The sequence below is a fragment of the Setaria italica genome, chromosome II, assembly GCF_000263155.2.
Source record: "Setaria italica strain Yugu1 chromosome II, Setaria_italica_v2.0, whole genome shotgun sequence".
In the NCBI taxonomy this organism is placed as follows: Eukaryota; Viridiplantae; Streptophyta; class Magnoliopsida; order Poales; family Poaceae; genus Setaria; species Setaria italica.
The window spans coordinates 20,745,775-20,760,084 of NC_028451.1; the positions used below are offsets into that span (position 1 = coordinate 20,745,775).

Genomic DNA, 14,310 nt, shown 5'->3' on the forward strand with positions numbered 1-14,310 from the left:
AACTTGTCCTCCGCCCGCCGCGCGTCTTCCCGCGCCGCCTGCTCACGCCTGCACAGGTCGTTGATGACTTGCTGAGCGGTGGTGACCTGCGCGGTCAGCTCCCCGGTCCGCTTCCTCTCCACGGAGAAGCGTTCCCAGAGCCCCCGCTCGAGCCGGAGGAACTCGGACTTCCCCCGACTGCATTCCTGGAGGGCCTACAAAACAATTTATGCTCAGCAACGAAGAAATAGGAGGAAAACAACCACCGGGGAAAACACCATACCTAGCCACCAGGGACGACGACGCCGTCTAGCTCCCCCATCGCGGAAGACAGGGTAGCGCGGACATTCGCAAGCCCGCCCTGCACCACCTGCCACTTGCCCCACTCCTCGGTGTCGTCCAGCATGAAGAGGGGTCTCTGCGGGTCATCGCATAACCTCCAGCGCAGGGTAGGCCCACCCCATGCCTTGGGAATGGGATTAACCGGGACAAGGGTGGGAGCCGCTCTGGCCGCCCCCAACACCACCGTCCCCGACGCCGCCGCCGAGGCAGACGCCACCGCCTCTGGCCCCGCCGACCTCGACGACGGCCCCGGCACGTGCGCCGCCATCTCCGTCGCGGCGGCCGGAGCGGGCGTTCCCATTCCTGTTGCCGTCGCGGCCTCCGGCGCGGCCGTTGGGGCAGAAGTCCCTGCCTCCGTCGCGATCTCCGGGGCAGGCGTTCCCGACCCCGCCACCGCCGGCGTCTCCGTCGCAGTCGCTGGGGCAGGCGTCCCCGCCCCCGTCATCTCCGTCACGGTCGCTGGGGCAACCGTCCCCATCTATGCTGCCGCCGTCGGAGCCGCAGGCTCTTCCTCCACCTCGTCATCAAGGTCAATTACCTCCCCGGTAGATGGGACCGCAGGGGCAACACCTTGTCCCACAGGGTCGGCCACGGAGGAAGAAGGCGGAGCAGGGGTCAGCCCCTACCCTGTGCCCGGCTGCAGCATCCTTCCTCCGGTTGCCGTCGTGGAGGCCGCCTCCGCGGTCTCCCCGACGCTGCCGCCGCTAGCCGCCGGCGGGGTCGTGGCTCGCCCTGCGGAGGCGGACGACACCCGTAGCGCCTTCTTCAGCGCCAGCGGACGACACCCGAGGGGCGCTGTGAAGCAACAGATAAAAAATGGCTTGACGCTAGGGAAGGAACAAGATGCATGACGAATTTCCACTTACACTCCCTCAGCGTGGGGACGGTGGGCTCGTTTCGCCTCCGAGCCCGACGCCGACCCCGGAGCATCTGGCAGCGGCCGCTTGCCACTACCCCTCTGCTCTTGAGGCGTAGGCAGAGGGTCGGGGGTTGGCTCCGTCGACTCCCGAGGCGCGCCCCGTGCCGACCCCTGGGGCGCGGCCCCAGAGCTTTGCGGGGTCAAGTCCTGGGCAGGCGGTCCGCTCGGCTCGTCCCCCGCGGCCGTTTGGGGGCACTGCTCCCGGATGACAAGCACGCCTGGCCGGGGGGCCAGGACAAACTCCTCCTCCTCTTCCTCCTCCTCATGTTCCTCCTCCTCCTCTTCATCATTGTCATCATCATCGTCCGACACGACATTGCCCCACCGCCGCCGTTGGAACTCCTTGGCGGCCTTCCTTTTCTTCCTCGCCGTCTCCTTGTCTTTGCGTCTCTTCTACTTCTCGGCGAGGAGGCAGTTCTGCTGCCACTTCTCAGCGTCCTCTGGCACCGGTGGGTGCGAGTCGATGACATTGTCCATGTGACCCTGCAGACACGAAAACTCCGCGTCAGAGCGACGAACCAAGAAACGCAGGAAAAAAGAATGAGAGCACGAAGTCCTCACTAGCTCGACGAAATTCTCGTCCAGGCGCATCGAAGGGTGACCGGGCACCGGGTAATCGGCGTCCTTGTCATCCAGCGCTTCCCGGACTCGCTGCCGGATCTCGGTGGTGGCAAGCGCACCCGTCGCAAGGACGGTGCCCTCGATCGGCACGCCGGGAGCCATCTCAGCGAGCAAGCGAACCCAGAGCATCAGCGACGCCACCCTTCGAGCGTGGTACGCCCCGATAACTCCGGCTCTGGTCAGCCCCTTTTCCGCTTCTTCTCCTTCTCCACCGGGCCGTACGACCATAGCTCTGGCGCCGCTTCGATGACGCGGCCGGTGAACGCTGGCAAGGGGGAGTTAGAGTAGTTTTTCACATAGAACCACTGCTGATGCCACCCCTTGTGGGATGCCACGGTCTTCATCGCCATATACTCCTTAGCGCGGTTCTGGCAGAGATGGATGGCGGTGCACCCAACCGGCACCGGGGTCGTCCGTTGCTGGCTCCCCTTCCTCTCGGTCTTCTCATATAGGCTGGCCACGAAGAAGTACTTCCAGAGCAAGAAGTTGGGCTCAATGCCCAAGAACCCCTTGCACAGCGCGACAAATGTCACGATGTGTTGGATCCCATTGGGATTGAGGTGCTGTAGCTCGAGCCCGTAGTAGTGCAGCAGCCCGCGGAAGAAATGGCTCGGCGGGGACGCGAACCCCCTCTCGTGAAAGTGCGCGAAGGAGACGACGTAGCCGTTGCCCAGGCTCGGCACATCTTCATTCCCGGGGAGGGGCGGGGCATTCTTTTGGGCAGCGATGCCGTCCGACTTTTATTTTATTTTGGCCCTTTTCGTGAAAATTTTTCACAAATAGGCCCATGGCGAAACCAATTCCAAAAATGGATCCTTAGCTTGGCGCCAGGATGGCTGGCGCCAAGGTATAACGTCTTGGCACCGCGCCTCCGACATGGCGCCGGCCCTCTAACGTGGCACCAAGGCTTGGCGCCAAGCCTTGGCGCCATGGATCTTGGCACCAAGCCTTGGCGCCAGCCTCCCTAGCGCCAAGCCTCCATACATAAACCGCCAGCCCTTCTTCCTGCCCGAGAGTTCCTCCTCATTCTTCTTCACTCTCTCGGGTTTTTACTCTCCCTACTTCGCCCTAGACTACGAATCAACATTGTAGCTTAGGAAACTTTCATTTGATCTGTGGATCCTGAAGAGCAAGGTATCCTCTCTCCCTCGTACCTTTTTTCACATCGATTCGCTATATATTTTTTGCATTTTTGAACATAGGGTTTCATGGAAATGTAGGATGCCGAGGCATGGAAAAGCTAAGAAACTAAGGTAACCTTAGCGCACGTAGTTATGTTATATGCTCATTGTTGTGGATCAAATGAAAAAACCTTAATTGTAGGTTTATTGTTAAGTGCGTTTGATTCTTAGAACAAAATAAACTAATTTGTAGTTATGGCGCCAAGATGACCGGAAATGCCTTCGATCCATTGCCTCTGCCTAGTGGTGTTCCAGTGACTATGTGTTTTTGCGGCGATCCTTGCAAGGTAGCCAAGTCCGATGAACATGGCACGTATAGGCAGAGGTATTGGATGTATTCCAACTTTGCGTTTGAACCTACACTTCATCAGTGCCGCATTAACATGTTGGTAAGGAATTGTTGTTGTCTTATAATTATTGAACATAATTTTTTTGTTTTATAACAATTGCATTTGTTGTAGACCCCTCCACCGCTATGTGATTTTGAGTAGTGGATTGACACTGAGATCAATCCTAAAGACAAGGAGTTTTTGGAGTATATGATGCGCTGGGATGCAGAGAGGAAGGAGGTGTACGAGAAGAGGCTCAGAGGGGAGGCTGCGGAAAAGGAGCACAAGGAAGAGGAGGAAAGGAGGCGGGTTGCTGCGAACAGGGAGGAGAGGGAGAAGAAACTTGAGCGTGCACGCCGAGCGAAAGCAGCGGTTGAGGAAAATCCCGATGCCTTAAGGAAGGGAAGTGGCCTCGTTGCACTCAGTAGTCATAATTAGGTTCTAGTTCTATGGTTTATTTATGAACAATATTTTCTACTATGAGACTTTTATTATGTTGTCATGTAATAATGCACTTTAAGTATGGAGACGCAAGTGGTAGACGACCTATGTTTATTTTGTGATGTAATGCACTTCGAAGTTGTACTCTAGTGAAATTTCCGTAGAAAATAAAAGGTGTACTTGTTAGCGAAATTTTGGCAGAATTTCCCCTACTTTTTGATGCAATCCATACAAAATTACGAGATGAATAGCGAACATAAATACAAAATAGCAACCACATAAGCATATGACACAAGCATATGACACATTCATAATAAAATCCACAATAGTTCAGAATGAAAGTCCATATATATAAATAGTCCATATAATACAAAGTTCGCAATAAGAACCGTCACTGCCTCCTAGTCTTACCCTTACCCTTGTGACCAAGGGCGTCGGTGCCTGGAGTGTAAGGAGAACGTGGGTGACGTAGTCTAGTGCCTACAACCTATGTAGGCTGAGTCAAGGGAGCCTCCTGGAGCTGAGACGGGCCAAGCTCCTCAGCCCTTTGCTCATCGTCGTCGTCGTCGTCGTCCTCATCCTCGGATGCAATTGCTTTCGAACCTAAGGGGCCTTGGCTAGACGTACCGACGTCTCCTTCGCGTAGGGATGGAACGTGCACGTCTCGCGTCGTGGTAGTCCTGCAACCACAACGAGCAGCCGCACGGCGAAGCCGATTTGACAATCGCTGCAGTAGTAAAAACTAGTTACACGAAAGAAGAATGTAACGTATTAATAAAGTATTAGAAAGAATAATTTGAGTCTTACCTCTAGAAAGCTCCGCGTCTCAGGATCCGTAACTCTAGGACGGAAATGCTCTATATCTCTAACCGAGCTTTGGAGGGTACGGCCTTGCAACAAATGACTAAGTCACTAAAGCAATAAATGATTAAGTTATTAACTTACTTACACACTAAGTCACTAAATGACTAAATGATTAAGTCAGATGGTCACTAAGTCCTTATCTAACTAACTAAATCTCTAAGTAACTTAACATAGAACATAGAAAAGTGAAGCAATTATCTTACCATCCTATCCAGGATTGGTCCTACCTCCACCTGCCTTCCAGCACGAGTACTCTGATCGTACACCGTGTCTTCATCGTCGGATGAGTGGATGTCGGCGTAGTCATCTTCCGTCCACGCTGCCTTCAGCCTGTGACGCGTCGCACCTTGGTACCAAGTCTAGTATTGTCTGTACTCACTGTTTGTGTGCGGCTCGTCGTTCTCGTCCACATTGTCGTGGAACTGCTCCCATTCCTCAATGTACGCTTGGTGGAACGCGGCCCACTCAGAGACCTTCCATTTCTTCTTACGATCCACGCTGCACGTCACGTTACATGTTACTGCTAGCCAAAATTTAGTTAATAGTATTGAAATAATTCAAGTAGGAAAAGACTTACCTGTGTAACTCCACACTAGTCGAGGTCGCCGGTGTTGGACAAATCTGCCTCATCCCAAATTGACGTGCTACTCGATCTGGCAGGTGGTACTCGACAGCATAGAAGCATATGAGAGGGCACACCATCCTGTAAAGATCGTCGTCCAACCCACACATGAAGCTAAGGGTAAAAGGAAGTGCGTCCTCTCCTTCGTAAGGCTACCAATTTACCTGCAAAATGTCAAAACAATATGTTAGTTGTTATACTAAAAAATTACAAAGCATGTCAAACAAAATTTGACTTACACTATAAGCCGTGAGCGCGTCTATCTCGTTGATGTAATCCAGGTATGCGCGGTCCAATCCAGGTACACATCCATATTCATCCCTTTCTACGGTGCCTCCGTGATATATGCTCGCTACATTCTCCATCTAGTATATCAATATAACGACGCACAATTCATTTAGTCCATAATAAATCAAACATTCTAAGTCTAGTATGAAATCAAATAGTATCAATTGACTACTAACTACTAAATACAACTAACTAACTATGTCATACAACTAACTAACTATGTCACCTAATATGTACCTATGTACTTCACTATACAACTACTTAACTAAATAACTAGTTTACTATGTAACTAACTATACATCTAACTACGTAAAGAAAATTGGACATGCATCTAGTTAAATAGTGTCATGAGTATCCTCTAATCTTTCTATCATTGCAATTCATAAAGATAAACTTTCATATCTAACAATTCTACCTAACTATTCTAATTTACGTATCTAACTATTTCATCTACCAATTCTACCTACCTATCTAAATTCTACCTAACAATCTAATTCTAATTTATCTATCTAACTATTTTATCTACCAATTCTACCTTCTTTATTTATCTAACTATAACTCTTCTTAGAGTTTTACCTCACTGATGAACACCGGCGGCAAGGCGTGGGGGCAGCCACCAAGCGGGGTTCAAGCGACCTCCGGCCATGGAGGGCGCGGGCGACGGGCCGTGGGCCACCGGCGGGGGCGGCCGCGGGCACCCGGGCTGGGGGGCGGGCGGCCTCCGAACAATGGCGGGCGCGGGGCGGCCGCGGGGGCCCGGGCGGGGGGCGCCGGGCTGGGTGGCTCTGGGCGCCAGCGGCAGCGGGCAATGGCCTCCAGGCGGGCGGGCGGGCATTGGGGGCCCGCGCGGGGGGCGCCGGGCGGGGCGGCTCCGGGCGACGGGGCACGCGGCTTCGGGCGGGCGGGCGCCGGGCGGGGGTGGCCGGCCTCCAGGCGGCGACGGCACCAGCGGCGGCGGCAGCGGCGGTGGTCTCCGAGGGCGGCGGCGGCGCGATTTGAAATGACTCCGAATGGAAACGAACGCGCAAAAGGAAAGGAACCCCGGCGTTGTGTTAAAAGGCTTGGCGCCAGGGAGGCTGGCGCCAAGGCTTGGCGCCATAGATCTTGGCGGGCGCCAAGCCTTGGTGCCACGTCAGAGGACCGGCGCCACGTCGGAGGCGCGGTGAGGGGACCTTGGCGACGTTATACCTTGGTGCCAGCCATCCTGGCGCCAAGCTAAGGGTCCATTTTTGAAATTAGTTTCGCCAGGGGCCTATTTGTGAAAAATTTTCGCGAAAAGGGCCAAAATAGAAAAAAGTCGGTGATGCCGTCAACACAGCCTCCCGCGTACATTTAGTTTTGTTTTTTTCCACGTTAACTTTATATTACGACCAATTAGAATTAGAATATGATTCCAATTTCATACACCACCACACACGAACGGCTCCCACATACATTTAATTTTGTTTTCATCTATATTGACTTTATACTACAACCAATTAGAATTAGAATATGATTCCAATTTCATGTACCACCACACACGAACTGGAATAACGCCGGGACTTTACGGTGACGGTCGAAATGAAAATTAACAGCAGAATTGGAGGATTTCTTCGGTACTTTAATATTACTAGCAGAAATGCCCGTGCGTTACTACGGGTCTTTACTTGCTCTCACGTTATTATTCGATTGTTCGTAATATGTTAGCTTCGCTTCACAATCACCATTCCACCATTCGCGAGCCCGGAAATATCTCCACATCTTCTATCTCCCCCAATCATGCCTTCGCCTCCCCCCAAAAAAAAAACAGAGGTGAGGAAAAGTGAAGCCCTCGCCAATCACCAATTCATGGCATTCCACGTAGAATAAAAGTATTTGCCAATCCTTGAACACCTATCCCAATTGGCCTGCGCCTTATATTTGACCTCCTTGCATTCTCAATGGGGATAATAACTAATATCAATGATTTTGTTGAGATTACATGTCACCGTCGAAGTAATCTGTTAAACATTATGTTCGTATTATTCAGATTGGTAAGGCAGAATCGTACATCCACTTGAAATGTGAGGTAGACAAACCTCAGCTAGTTTATCAAAGTCGAAGTATCTATTTTTTGACCCATTGCTACCAACAAGCTTAGCTGGATTGGACTCAATAGGAACACCCTGAAACATGTGCAAGTTAAGCTAATTACAACTAACAAACCAAATAATGGAAAAGACGCCGGCATGTACCTTTTCCCTCACAAAATGTGGTAAGGCAATTGATGCTAGATTGCATACGGTAGTTTCTTTAGGACTTGTGTATTCAATTATCTCAGTACACAAATTGGAAGACTTAATTGTGCCAAGATTTTGTTGGTTACTTTTTCTGTTGCAACTATCCTGCATATCATAAACTTTTTAGAGCCAGATCTTCACGTTTTTCAGTAAAAAAGGGCATATGTGATAAAAGAATGGCATATTTAGAGGCAGAACAATTGCACCCTTATGATTTGAACAATTGTGTCCTTATGAATTTAATACCTTATAAAACATATACGGTGTTCCAGTTTCTATCTGTGCCTTCAGAGTATCAAACCAGAGGGCCTGTGCTGCAACCACTTTCTTTGCCTTGCCCTGAAATCACATAGCTGGGTTATTATATATCTTTGGTCACCTTGAAAAAATTGTATATACAGGTGCAGCATCAAGCTTACCTCTCTTTCATATTTATCGTACTGATTCTGAAACTCATCTCCCCAGCAATCGCAATCGGCCAAACCTGGAGCTTCATTGGGACAAAAGTGACCACAGTTCATTGCATTGTACCCTTTCCATGAACAGATCAGGAACCCACGGAGCATAGAAAAGATCCCTTGCACGATTCTCCTCCTATAAATATCACATAAAAAACTTTTCACAGGTGAGGCAATCTAATGTAATAGCATGCCAAGCGCTTATAGTGCAATTCTTATACAGTGTGCTACGAAGACAGTAATCAATTGTCAAAATGTATTCAATCGCAGCTAGCAATTTTCAAGAATGTGTGCTATTGTTCAAGAGCTTTTACCTTTCCATGGTTCTTTCTTATATCAAGAAACTCAAAGATATCAAGATGCCAAGGCTCCATATAAACAGCAAATGCACCTAACGAAAGGTATTTGTAAGAAATCCTCAGCAATCGTGTAAATAGGACCAGGCTGACTTACTGGTGTTACCTACCTTTTCTCTTGCCTCCACCTTGATCAACATAACGGGCAGTATCATTACACGTAGCATAGGAACAGTTCCATTAGAAGTACCATTTGTTCCTCGAATATAGCTCCCAGTAGCTCGAATGTTGTGAATTGAGACACCAATTCCTCCAGCGCATTTGCTTATCGCAGCACATTCCAAGAGAGTATCATAAATTCCCTTAATATTATCATATTTCATGCAGATAAGGAAGCAGCTACTTAGCTGCACAACATTAAATAGAAGGATGAGATTAAATGCACAAGTTAACAGTCCACACTCCACACTGAACACGTTTTTGATTGAAGGTGGCACTGCAATACCTGGGGCCTTGGAGTGCCAGCATTGAAAAGGGTCGGGGAAGCATAAGTGAACCAGCGCTGAGACATCATGTGGTATGTTCTGACAGCCGATTCAATATCATCCTTATGTATGCCAACAGAAACTCTCATCAACAAATGCTGTGGCCTTTCCGCGACCTTTCCACCAGGTTTCAACAGATAAGACCTCTCAAGTGTCTTAAAACCAAAATAATCATAGTCGAAATCTCGGTCATATTTTATCTCATTGTCCAAGCGAGCAGCATTCTGAAGTTATACAGAAGTCAAAAGTTGAGTGCTTAGTTCCATGAGTCAGACTATAAGAAAAGAGGAGTTAGTCAGAAATAAAACAAACTAAGTACACAGATGCACCAGTGTAAATTACAACCACAAATAGTATTTCATCTATATTTCATTGTTTTTTTGCATAAAATTAAGCACCAAAAGAACCATATCAGATCATAATTACAGCATTCCAATGATAAGCTATCGCAGAAAGTTTAAACAGTAAAACACACAAACTATCGAAATGGCAAGAAAGATGATACATGTTTTTTGCTCTAATAAATTGTTGGACCCTTAGCCCATGCATCACACCTTCATTATGATCTCATAGACATCATCGGCAATCATGGGAGCCATCAAGCCAGACCTCTCATCGCAATGCACATACAGAACCTTTATCCTGCATACAGAGATTAATAGAACCAATCACGACACATATAATCAAACTCTCCTCCTAGACTAGAAAAGAAAAATGAAGTCATTGCACGTCTCTGAGAAGGACTTCATGGTGTTCTTGTGCAGGTTGGAGACAACAATCCTCCCTGCCAGCTTCACAGAGCAAAGGAGGAAAAGGCAAAAGTAGTCAATAATTATCCAATCGAGTTGCTCTAGCAGCAGAGCAAAAAAATCTCGCAGACGATTGAATTATGGAGTGAGCAGATCAGTCACCGATGCGTAGTCGAGGTGCGAGGCGGTCATGGCGGTGGCGGTCTCGTCGGCGAGCTTGCTGATCTGGCTGGTGATGACACCCTTGTAGACGCCGGCGCAGACCTTCTATGCGACGAGGTGGGAAGGAGGAGGCGGTGTGGAGACCTAGTAGGAGAGGAAGGTCGACGTGTGCACGCGTGGAGGAGGACTGGATCTCGGAGAGAGCCGCGGATCCGAGGAAAGAAGGGTTTGTCTTCAGGGAGCACATTGTGGCGATCTCCACCACCCCCACCGCCCCGCAAATACGGACCTCCACAACTGCAGAAGGAGGCGCCGCCTCAACCACCACGGGGCGGCTACAGGCCTCCACCCCTGCAGTAGCATGCGACTCCGCCACCGCCGCCAAGCGCCCGGCCGACCTCGCCGCCGAGGCCGCGCGGGGTAGCGGCGGGGCGCCCTGCTCCGACTGCCGCCCGCGCCCAATCCCCTCATGCACTTCTCTATTGTGGAGAAAGGAGAAGCCTTTTTCCCTTAAACCCCTCCCTTCCCTCTTTTTCCCACCCGAGCCCCCAATCTGTTAGCATTTGGACTGCGGGTTGATTACTAAAAAGTTAAGAGGTTTTTTTGCAAAATAACCACGACGGTTGTAAGAACCATCCGGTCTTTAATACTAGGTATAGATATAGATAATATATATAAAGAATGTCATACTTTTACGATATTTGAGGATAAAAAACACACATTTTTCGAAAAGAAAGAAAACGTGCTTTCAGGCTGCCTCCCTGACGTGGGCCGTGGCTCGTTATGCCTGTTGGGCCACCCAACCGAGTCGTCTCGCCCGATTGGGGTCCGCCCAACATTGCGCTGATTCCTCCCCCAACCTTCCTCCTCCTACCCTCCCCGCCGGCCGCCGCCGCAGCCCGCGCCCAGCGTGCCGCCAGCCCGCCACCCAGATCCGGCGAGCCATCCTTGCCCCTCTACCCACCTCTCTTCCCCCTCTCATCGTCGTCTTCCTCAATCCCTTTCCGCGGGTTTCGCTCCAGCTGGATTTCGACTGACCGCTCCGTCAGCTGGTAAGGACGCCCTGGCGTGATTGATGTGAATTGTTCCTTGTCTTCCGTAATCTGTTCCCTTCCGCGAGCCCTCGAATCCAAAACCTTCATACCGCGCAGTTTGTTGCGGTTTCCGTGTGCTGCGTCGCGGAGTGCTAATTATTCGGTCTATTTCCAGAAATTTTGACCAAGGTTTTTCTAGGGTTTAGCTGGTCCATTCCTGCCCTAACTGCGTGATTTGATCTCAGTTTCCTATGCAATTTCTACTCAGGGTACGGGCCTCAGGATGCAATCTTTGCTCCGGAATGTCTGCAGAGCCGAAAACCGTGGGGCTGCTGCGAGGCTCCTAGAATTTGCCGCTCCTGTAGCCACGCAACCGGCGGCTGCCCAGTCATCCTCGGCCATCCAGTACCTCAGGCCTTACGGGTTCAGCCGTCCAACCGGGGTAGGATTCTTGTTAGAGACACGCTATGCCCTGTTGTTCTAATTTGTACATATCCTTTCTACGGGATCAATTTCTCTGTGTGCAGAGTCAGACCATTCCCCGTGATGTTATTCCTGCCGCCTCTGCTTTCTGCACGAGAGCTCTCACGATGAGAGGTTTCTCCATGGTGGGAAATGCTGAGGTTGCTTCAGACGAGGATGATTCCAGCTCTCCTGCGGTTGAGCACCCCCCACGCATCAAGTTCAAGAGGCTAGATAAGACTGCCAGGCACATTATGAATGTAAGCTTTGTGTTACTCACTTGCAGGAACTAGTAACATCCATTGACAGTAATGTTACCACATAAGCATAAAGCATCTCATTAGTATTCGTTGTTTGATTTTGCAGATCTTGAACAAAGAGGCAGTTGAAAAGGTCCGCTCTGAGAGGGAGGTTCCTGATGTACAGCCTGGATGTATCATTCAAATGAGATTGGTATAGCAATGTGCATTCCTGCTTTAGTGCTATTTGAACATGTTTGTGGTACTGATCCTGTGGATTAAACAGCAAGTTCCTGAGAACAAACGGCGCGAGTCTACATTGAAAGGGATTGTGATAGGAAGACGTAATGCTGGGATCCATACAACTTTCAGATTGCGTAGATTAGTAGCTGGTGTCGGAGTCGAGTCCGTCTTTCCACTGTAAGTGAAACCAAACATGTGCTCCTCTACTCCATTTCTAAACTGTGGTTGATATACTTCCTGATTCTGTAATATCCTTGTGCTGCCAAAATTAACTACTTGTTCATTCAAATCTGAGAATCATTCAACAAACAGTAAATGCCATGTTTTCAGTGGGCTTTGACCCCTCCCCTCTCCTCCCCTCTGTTAGGCTGACAGAAAGGAAGTTCTTATTCTTTATTTGTGCATAGCCTTAAAATTTTTTGTTACATACCTGGATAAATTAAGGCCAGTGAATTATATATGTGTAATTCCTGCATGCGAAAGACAGTTGGATGTTTACAAAACTGGGAAAACTGTACCAAGATTGTCAGGTCCTCAGGTTTGGTTTCATTCTGGTATTTGCTTCTTAATGTTCGTCATAGTTTCTCATTGACTGGTGAGAATAAAGGAAGTAAGGAGCTAGCTTCCTTCTGTCCTTCTTTGTTATGAATCTGTGAATACTATGTTCTGAACCATGCAATGATGCATATATTTAGTTATGTCTCTTAAGTGAATGATTGTCTAGCACAGAGCAGTAGGCACATATTCCTTTGGCCATCTTGCAAATTGATGGACATAACAGCTTGTGCCCTGTTAGCATCCTATTACAAAAGGAGTCTGTAGTTTCATAAACAAGCCATCCAGTTATATTCAAACCTCAATTATTCGGACTTCATAGCATCATCTTTCTTCGCTCTATGGTTGCTGCAGAAAAATACATTGGAAGAATGATATAAGTAGTACCCCCTCTGGTTACAGATAACTGTTGTTTAGGACAGCGGCAAGCTTACTAGGACCATTGATGAATAGCATTAAATGTATGCAAACACAGTATAGTTATACTTTTCTGAAACTATTTTTGAAGACAAATCAAGTCATACTATTTTCAAAAGTTCATTTGAATTATTTAAAGAGATATTGACATCCAACATTTAAACGAGTTGACTGCACATAACCCAAATTGTCGGTTATTTGTGACTGGAGGGAGTAGTTTCTATGCCTTTTCTTCATTTGTTCACAGGATCTATGTGCTTCAATTTTAATATTTAGAATAAGCATTAGTTGAAGACAAATGTGAAATATTACATTCTCATGCAGCTTTGCCAGCATATGCGATACTAGATCCTCTTGTGCTTGTACCAAAATTACATTTTTTGTAGTTTGAAGGGCAACCTGGCTTTATTACATTTCATAGTTTAAAGGCAACCCTGCCTTTGTTATGTTTCGTTGTTTGAATGTCTACCTGCCTTTCACTTAAATATCTATCAACTATTTTGTTTGGACTATTCTCTTGATGCAACTTTTCTTTTTCATTCAGCTACTCGCCAAACATCAAAGAAATCAAGATCTTGGACAGGAAGAACGTCAGGAGAGCTAAGCTGTATTACCTGAGAGACAGGATGAATGCACTTAGAAAATGAGACATTCTTGTTTCTAGGATTGTCCTTTGGATTTGCATGTTTTGTGTAGATGCAAGAATTGCAGTTTGAGAATCACGCTGTTTACCCAGTTTTGAAAGGCACCGGTTGTAGTTCCCATGCTTGGTTTCAAGCAGCAAGTGCTAGTAGAGATATCGCTTTGTGATTCAGAATTAACATGTGGATCGGTCCTTTCTGAGTTGCAGATGCTACTGTGGCCTCAGTGTAGAAATAATCTTGCCCAGATCCCAAGCTTCACTTTCTTCAAGTGTAATTTCTGTGAATTTTTTAGTTCCAAATGGACCTGTGTTTCACCAGAAAAAATTCTAGTTCAAAAAATGTCTGTGATGACTATAATTTCCCCAAAGAGTGCTTTTTTTTTCTCGTTTATTTCTTTGAAGACTGACTAAAAAGGGCAGCTGCTGCACAAGAGTCCATATAAGAATCTAGGGTGTTTCCTAAGAAGTCTAGATGTGTAGTAGATCAAAGGATTTCTTTTCTTCCATTGTGCTCGAACTGTATGGTTGTAGTTCACTTAGCTCTGAAACTGATAGTATAGTACTAATAGACAAGGTTCTTGCTCTCAAGTTCTCTATCATTTTGTAACAGCTCCACCTCTGCTAAGGACTTGGATTTGTACTCCGTGGCACGTTCAGAATCGT

The 14,310-nt window shown here is 48.2% G+C and overlaps 2 protein-coding genes and 1 pseudogene across 2 annotated transcripts; 1 reads left to right on the forward strand and 2 right to left on the reverse strand.

Moving 5' to 3' along the window:
- Positions 1 to 2,040: 2,040 nt before the first annotated feature.
- Positions 2,041 to 6,421, reverse strand: LOC101759955 (sulfated surface glycoprotein 185). Its single transcript, XM_004959244.1, has 3 exons — positions 6,223 to 6,421; positions 5,056 to 5,196; positions 2,041 to 2,126 (listed from the first exon to the last, which is right to left on the reverse strand). Exons 1-3 carry the CDS (start codon positions 6,419 to 6,421, stop codon positions 2,041 to 2,043), a joined length of 426 nt encoding a protein of 141 aa, XP_004959301.1.
- Positions 6,422 to 7,411: 990 nt separating this feature from the next.
- Positions 7,412 to 11,000, reverse strand: LOC101760363 (annotated as a pseudogene).
- On the forward strand, positions 10,863 to 14,005 carry LOC101763447 (50S ribosomal protein L19, chloroplastic). The gene is made up of 6 exons (XM_004956306.3): positions 10,863 to 11,106; positions 11,357 to 11,530; positions 11,616 to 11,810; positions 11,917 to 12,003; positions 12,076 to 12,209; positions 13,549 to 14,005. The coding sequence occupies exons 2-6, from the start codon at positions 11,372 to 11,374 to the stop codon at positions 13,649 to 13,651; spliced, it is 678 nt and encodes a 225-aa protein (XP_004956363.1). The 5' UTR covers positions 10,863 to 11,106; positions 11,357 to 11,371; the 3' UTR covers positions 13,652 to 14,005.
- Positions 14,006 to 14,310: the final 305 nt, after the last annotated feature.